At 39.8% G+C, this 8,185-nt stretch overlaps 1 protein-coding gene across 1 annotated transcript; it reads right to left on the bottom strand.

Annotated features, from left to right (window-relative positions):
- Positions 1-229: 229 nt before the first annotated feature.
- LOC129890541 (uncharacterized) lies at positions 230-6,632 on the bottom strand. Its single transcript, XM_055966078.1, has 11 exons — positions 5,806-6,632; positions 5,150-5,697; positions 4,300-4,843; positions 3,585-3,990; positions 3,419-3,489; positions 1,926-2,286; positions 1,616-1,647; positions 1,302-1,434; positions 1,088-1,119; positions 771-906; positions 230-262 (listed from the first exon to the last, which is right to left on the bottom strand). The coding sequence occupies exons 1-11, from the start codon at positions 6,630-6,632 to the stop codon at positions 230-232; spliced, it is 3,123 nt and encodes a 1,040-aa protein (XP_055822053.1).
- Between the last annotated feature and the right edge of the window lie 1,553 nt (positions 6,633-8,185).

Genomic DNA, 8,185 nt, shown 5'->3' with positions numbered 1-8,185 from the left:
TTGCAAACCTGTAGGCAGCTTCTTGTTGTCTTCAAAGAAGGATTGAGCAACTCCTTTGAGGTTATCTTATGTGCCTGCACATAACAATTAAAGGAGCAAGGAGGTTCAAGAGTTTTTGGAAGCAGTGGATCTGCTACAGGTTTTGCAGGAATGGAATGTGTATGGGTGTAGGGATGCTGTGTTGGTGAGGTCCTATCTTGGAAGGATGTTGTCTCTCTGTTGATGCTTTTCATCTGCCAGGGTTTCCCATCAGTTGTTGTACCTGCACCATAACAGAAAAACAAAAAACCAACCAGACAGACAGGGGTCTTGGAGTTGATGGTTGTATCTGTGGTGTCTTCTATGTAGTTGTTGTTAGTGTATGTTGATGAATCAATCCAGCAACCTACAACAATACAACAAATAACCAAAGGCAAGAAAGAACTTGCACCAGCTAGCAACAAGGAAAGGACCTCCAAGAGTGCTTTGGAGTCTGTTAGGATTTTCAACGTCGCTCGACTAACGTCTCCAATTATCCGATTGAGTTGAAACTTCTTGAGATATGCACAAACAGTCCTTTCTTTAGTTCTGCAAGATTTGGTGATTTTTTGCACAAGTTGGGAAAAAGGCACCCTCTCAAGGCCTAAGGCAACTGACTTTTTCAAAGTCGCTCGCCTAACGTCTCCAATTGTCCGTTTGTGCTGAAACTTCTTGGGACTTGTCCCTACCTTATTTTCTGCCATCCTGCAAAGTTTGGAGGCCTTTGGACAGGTCCACATGGTGCAACTCACCCTGCACTTCATTCTCTGCTGTAGCTTAGTTACAGGTGTTGCAGGGAAGAAGTTGGCTTGAATGGGAGGCTGAAGAGAGGTCCTAACATGCCCTGCTGTAGACCTTGTTCTTGGAGATTTCAATTGTGTATTGAACCTGCACAAGTAAAACAACCAGAGGAAAACTACCTCCAGGACTTCTGCACAGCTAAAACTGTGCTGTAGTTCTGAATGTCCATTGTAGGCATGTAGTTTCTCCTTGTATGCTGCATGTTGTTGGAGTTGTTGTGTGTTGTGGCTTGTGAACATGTTTCCTAGTGTTCCATGTTTTAGTGTACCTCCAGCTATCTGCAAATGCATAGAACCAAGCCTGCAATACCAAAAACAAACATGCACAAACCTTAAATCGGCTAACTTTTTCAAGGTCGCTCGACTAACGTCTTTGATTGTTCGTTGGAGTTGAAACTTCTTGGGCTTTGCAATTACTGTATTTTCTGTTGTCCTGCAACTTTTGGAGGCCTTTTCCACAAGTTGGAAGTTCCAAATTGAGACTTGCTCCATTCTCTGCTGTAGCTTAGTTACAGGTGTTGCAGGGAAGAAGTTGGCTTGAATGGGAGGCTGAAGAGAGGTCCTAACATGCCCTGCTGTAGACCTTGTTCTTGGAGATTTCAATTGTGTATTGAACCTGCACAAGTAAAACAACCAGAGGAAAACTACCTCCAGGACTTCTGCACAGCTAAAACTGTGCTGTAGTTCTGAATGTCCATTGTAGGCATGTAGTTTCTCCTTGTATGCTGCATGTTGTTGGAGTTGTTGTGTGTTGTGGCTTGTGAACATGTTTCCTAGTGTTCCATGTTTTAGTGTACCTCCAGCTATCTGCAAATGCATAGAACCAAGCCTGCAGTACCAAAAACAAACATGCACAAACCTTAAATCGGCTAACTTTTTCAAGGTCGCTCGACTAACGTCTTTGATTGTTCGTTGGAGTTGAAACTTCTTGGGCTTTGCAATTACTGTATTTTCTGTTGTCCTGCAACTTTTGGAGGCCTTTTCCACAAGTTGGAAGTTCCAAATTGAGACTTGCTCCATCTTGAGAGTTAAGTCGGCCAACTTTTTCAAGGTCGCTCGACTAACGTCTCTATTTATCCATTTGAGTTGAAACTTCTTGGGCTCTACAGGAGGTGTATTTGCTGTAATCTTGCCCAATTTGGGGTTCTCTTGGTGTTGCCTGATGTACTTGTTTAGTGTTGGAGGTTTCCTCTGACTTATGTTGTTGATGTTAGGTTGCTGCTGCTGATGATTAGTGACATTCACTTCTGCTGATGTAATGGAGCTTTTGCAATTGATGTTGTTTAGTTGATGCAGGTCTATAGTGGGTTGTTGGTCCTTAAACATTGTTCCTGCAAAATTAAAACCAACAAGAAGGGAACTCCTAGAGTTGAATGAGCCTCCACCTGCTGTTGATGTACTGTAGTTGCTCCATGTGTTGTTGCTCAGCTGCTGCAACTCCACCCCATGGCTCAAAGTTGCATGATACCTGAACAATGAGGCACCCAACAGTAAACATAATTGGAACTTAAGCTTCCTTTTTGATGGTTGTTGAGTGTGGATCCATGTGTGTGATGTTGTGTTGCTGGTCTGGGTTGTTGTTGCTGTATGCTCTTGAGTGTTGTGATAGGTGGAAGTTCTTGTTCTTTGAGGGTGCAGATGTGCAGAGGGCACTCCTACTCTATCTTTTACTTCTAGCATTGTGATATTATTTCTACTGAAGCAATAAACAAGGGAGACTCTCCCCTTACAATAAGAAATAACTAGGTGGAATATGAAGAAGTAAAACAAAATACAGTTACTTAGTCTATTACGCATTGGGGATGAGATCAGTCAATAGGATAGTTTGATTCTTTTCAGAGTTTTCCTTCTGAAACTTGCCATTCCTAGCTTGTCCATCTTGATGTAACCTTTTGTTTCCTGTGGTAGCTGCTGGAGGTTGTAGAAGTGTTGTGTATCATTGAACATGTGGCTGCATTTTGATAAGGTATCTGCAGGATGGTTTGCTTCTCTGAATATATGTTTGCACTGAAAAAATTCCAATTGTTGGACCTGGAATTGTAACTTTGTAACATATCTATGGATGCTCCAAGGTGGCTTAAGGTCTTGTTTCAGCCACTTAGTCAATAATTCAGAGTCAACTTCCAATATCACTCTATTATGTCCATGTTGAAGACACCAAGTGAGACCAATAGTTGCTGCCTGCACCTCTGCTTGGTTATTAGTACCCAGTCCTAGTGGAGTTGCAAAGGCATATATTAAGTTACCATTGTGGTCTCTTAATATTCCCCCTGCTCCAATTTTCCCAGGGTTGCCTAATGCACTCCCATCAGTATTCAATTTCACAATGGAAGATGGAGGTCTGATCCACATAACTTTGGTCACTCTCATGTCTTGTTGACACTGTTCTAACATAGGAACCAGTTCCTTCCAGCTCTGTGGCCACTTAATGTAGGGGAAAGCAGTGTGCATCAGCATGTAAAGGTCCTTGACTATGGAGAATTTAACTCTCTTAGTACTAGAATTCTTTCCTCCATACTTATTTGCACATCTATTCTTCCATAAGTGCCAACATACAAAGATAGGAGTGGCCTGCAATATGAGCTTCTGAGCCTCATTACTGGACTTGGCAGTCCACCACTTCATCAGTATGCTTCTCAGTGAGCAGGTCCCTTGGATTATTCCCCATGAGCTAGAGAATTGTTGCCAAATATGCTTGGCAAAATTTCCAGAAACAAATATGTGATCTACATTGTCCAATCCTGGTCTGTAACAACAAGAACATGCTGCTGGTGCTGCTCCAAACTGGACAATTTTATCATTAGTAGGGAGTTTCTGTCTCACAGCTCTCCATAGTAAGAAAGATGCTTTGAAGGGAATGTTAGCATGCCAAGTGCATCTATCAATCAGGGTCTTGGCTCTTTTCTTCCTAACTATTTCCCAAGCTGATTTAGAAGTGAAGTTACCATGTGAAGTCAACTTCCAGCAAGCTTGATCATCTGTGTTAGAATGATGGTCTACCTCAGTACTTAGTATCTGCTGCACCAGTTGAGGAGGGGCGTATTTTCTGATTTTTTGCACATTCCACTCCCCATTCTCCATGTAATCAGATACTCTACTATTGTTGAGTCTAGGTAGATGGTTGTTATGATAAGCTAGGGGGCCAATACCCAGCCAATCATCCCACCAGAAGCTGCATGTACCAGAGTTGATGTGCCAGTGTATATGCGGCTCAATATCACTTTTATTAGCCATCATGTGCTTCCACATAATAGACTGACCGTTGTTCCATTTTTTTATAACAGGATTAGCTCTTTGGCAGTACTTAGCCTTCAGAAACTCTCCCCATAGTGTCTTTTTGGATCTGAAAGTCCACCATTGTTTGTACTGTAAGGCTAAGCACACATCTTGTATATTTTTCATGCCAATACCCCCTTCCTCCACAGGATAGCTGAGAGTCTCCCATGATGCCCAATGATATTTCTTCTTCTCTTTGTCCCACCCCCAGAAAAAGTTAGCTATGAGGCTTTTAATCTGATTGATAGTTGTAGCAGTAGGTCTGATCGCAGATAACAAGTAGATTGGTAAAGATTGCAGCACTGATTTCACCAAAGTTGCTCTGCCTCCAAAGCTCAGTATTTTATTCTGCCAGCCTCTAATTTTGCTTATAACTTTGGACACCATACCTGTATAGTATATGATTCTCTGTCGTCCAATGTAAAGTGGACAGCCCAGGTAAGTAATGGGACCATGTGTGCACTTGAAGCCTGTGATCCTGCCTATCCTATCAATAATATCAGGATTGGTATTAAGAGGAAGCATGAACTGGCTCTTGTCCTTGTTGATTAGCTGGCCTGAAGTTGTTTCATAAACCTTCAAAGTCTTGGTAATAAGAGTCATGGAAAAGTTGTTTGTAGCAGTGAAGATGATCACATCATCTGCAAAGCTCAAGTGGTTCACTTGTGGACCCTTTCTTTCCATATGGAATCCAGTATATAGGTAGTGTTGGTTAAGATTATTCAGCATCCTGGATAACACTTCTGCTCCTATAATGAATAAGGCAGGTGATAATGGATCTCCTTGCTTGAGACCTCTTGTTGAATGAAAAAAACCATGTCTCACCCCATTGATGATGACTGAATACCAGTTGTCAGACATGATCCTCCATACCATATCAATAAAGACTTCTCCAAATCCCATCCTTCTCATGACCATACAAGTGAAGGACCAAGAGACCCTGTCATATGCCTTGGCCATATCCAGCTTAATCACTACATTGTCCCCAACTGTGGGCCTCTTAATGTTGTGAATAATCTCCTGAGCCAGCATTATATTTTCTGAGATACTCCTACCTTTAACAAATCCTGACTGATTGTCAGAAATGAGCTGAGGTAGAATAGGAGCAAGTCTGAGACAGAGGAGCTTGGATATGATCTTGCTAGTGAAGTTGCTGAGGGAGATGGGCCTGTACTCTGACAGTTTGTTGGGGTGTTCAGTTTTAGGAAGTAGAACCAAACAAGCATGTGATATGTACTTGGGAATACAGTGACCATTGAAGAAGTGCTGCACCAGCTTCAGTAGATCATCACAAATGATATCCCAGCATGAGTGAAAGAACTTACCACTCATGCCATCTGGCCCTGCAGCAGAAGTAGGACTCATAGAAAATACTACCTCCTTTAGCTCCTCCTTTGTAGGTATGGAATGTAATAATTCATTCTGCTGATCAGTAACTATCCTTGGGATGCATTTAATCACATCTTCATTGATTTGTTTCTCCTCAGCAGTAAAAAGTTTCTCAAAGTGTGCACAGGCTGCACTAGCAATATTGTCATCACCCTGGATAGAGTTTCCTTGTTCATCACTGATTTGATGGATGAACAACCTTCTTCTTCTCCCTCTGATGATGGCATGGAAGTAATTGGTATTGGCATCTCCATCTTTGAACCAATGCAATTGAGTTTTTTGTTTCAAGATGGACTGCTCTATCTTCAAATATCTAATATACTGGGCATTTATCTGATTCAATTTGGCTCTATTATCTTTAGAATTGTCATTGATGATATTCTCTTCAGCTTGTATAACCTGTTCCTCAAATTCTTTAACTGAAGCAAATATATCACCATATTGCTTTCTAGACCAGTGGCTAAGGGTATTAGAAACTCTTTTCAGTTTTTGATGGAAAGTCCTCATTGGATTTCCATCCACAGGTCTTTCCCAGCAAGATCTTACAGTATCAATGAAGTTTTCATTTTCAGCCCAACAGTGTAAGAACTTGAAATATTTGATGGTAGGACTTTGTCTTTCAGTACATTCCAAAAGGAGAGGACAGTGATCAGAACCTGTGGAGGCCAGATGATTAAGAGTGCTCACAGGCATGGCCTCTAACCAAGCATCATTGACCATGGCCCTGTCAAGTCTCTTCCATATTCTGGCATCTGCATCTCTCTTGTTGCACCATGTGAATTGTTGTCCATGAAAACCAAGATCAGTGAGTCCACAGGCTTCTATGACACTAATGAACTCAAAGCTCTTGTTCATGTTGTAAGGTTGGCCCCCCATCTTCTCTTCAACATGAGTAATTACATTGAAATCTCCAATGGTGCACCAAGGTTCTTCTCTATCAGAGAATTGCAGCATCTTGTCCCATAGATCTCTTCTCATGTAGTCTTTGCATTTGGCATATACAAAGGTTGTGAGATATTGTTTAGGCCAAGCTGCATGACTGATCTTACAGGTAAGCTGCTGTTCATCCTGATCCAAAAGATTACACACACAGTCTTTATTCCAAAATAACCATATTTTGCTGTTGGTGTTGGACATGGCATTATCCATACCTAGCTGAATTCTGTAAAAGTGGAGTTATCCATCTCCTCCTGATCTCAGAATGTATGCTTTACTAAGCCTCGCTCTAGATCTCAGAGTACTATCTCCTCCCATTCTCAAGTAACTTAGACGAAGTTTATCCCTTCTTTCGAAGCTAGACTCTTCGAATTACTGTTGTGATAGTCTTTTCCTAATCACTACCTCCCTCCCGGGAAAGCAATGAATACGGGCAAGTTCTTAATACGTGAACTCACTAAGAATGACTTTTAAATAAAGAAATCACAGTACATGCAAAAATAAAACACGAATATCAAATCTACTTTTGCCTATTCTAGTCAAGTCGTCATGATTTCAACAACCCTAGATATGAATTTAACTATTCATAACTTGAAAATCACAATTTAGAAATTATAGATAAAATCTTAATTATGAACTTACAAATTGAATAAAATAAATTCAAAATCTTGAAGAAAATTAACAAAATATAGAGAAAAAAAGAATAAACCAATTTTATCCGGTCTTCACGACGGTTCTTTCAAAATTCCCAAGCTATAAAAATCTAAGTCCTAGGTTAAAAGTTAATTTTGAATGGTGTGTTAGTTCTGTGTTATTTGTGGAAATATTATTTTTATGGACTATTTATAGATATATAGAAAATCCTAAATAAAATAACTGAGTTCAAAACTAATTGGAAAACCCAAAACCCAAAGAAAATTGGACTGTACGTGTGTCCACGGTGCTGCGCCACCTCAATATTTTCTTGTCACTACTACCTTCAATGCTTGGTTGCCATGTGGCATGGAAGATTCTATTTTTCTAATTGCTTTCTTCAGCCACATACTTATATACATTATTATATTCAATTTAATCCATTAAGCTACCTGCTTGATTTCCTTCTTTAATTTATTTTGACTTCAAATTTCTTTACTTTTGTGTCAGATTAATCCTACAAATAAAATATACTATTTAACACAATCCATAAAATTTATGCTAAAAAAGACCAAATAAAAAGACTAAATATGAGGCTATTAATGATTAAAAATATGTATATTTGGCCTCACATCAACACCCCACACTTAAACTTCTGCTCGTCCTTGAGAAAGTATTGAAGCTTCTCTAAAAAGAATCAAACTATGTCACCACTTTGATTGATACAAATAATTAGGCCATACACAAATTTCAATACTTCAAGTACAATTTCCAATCATTATGCAAGTGTACAAATAAACAACAAACATCTAACTTCCTAACCTCAAGGAAAGACTCTAACTCATCAAATTTAAGTTTGCTCACCTACTCCATCAAAGAAAGCCAATAAATCACTATCATGATGAAACAAGTACCCTCATAAGAAGAAATAGTCCACACCCACAATTTAGAAAATCAAAGAACAACTCTCACACTCACAAAAGAATTCACATGTATGCACAAAGAACCATGTGCTTTCCCATTATGTACATCTCCACTAATTAAGCATGCTCGAATAGAATCGAATAGGACTTTAATAGAATATAATGAAGGTTAGGGGATGGGTAGGAAAACTATATAATAGTGACTTACAC

Source organism: Solanum dulcamara, chromosome 5, assembly GCF_947179165.1.
Source record: "Solanum dulcamara chromosome 5, daSolDulc1.2, whole genome shotgun sequence".
Lineage (NCBI taxonomy): Eukaryota > Viridiplantae > Streptophyta > Magnoliopsida > Solanales > Solanaceae > Solanum > Solanum dulcamara.
This window is presented reverse-complemented; position numbering and strand designations above follow the sequence as displayed.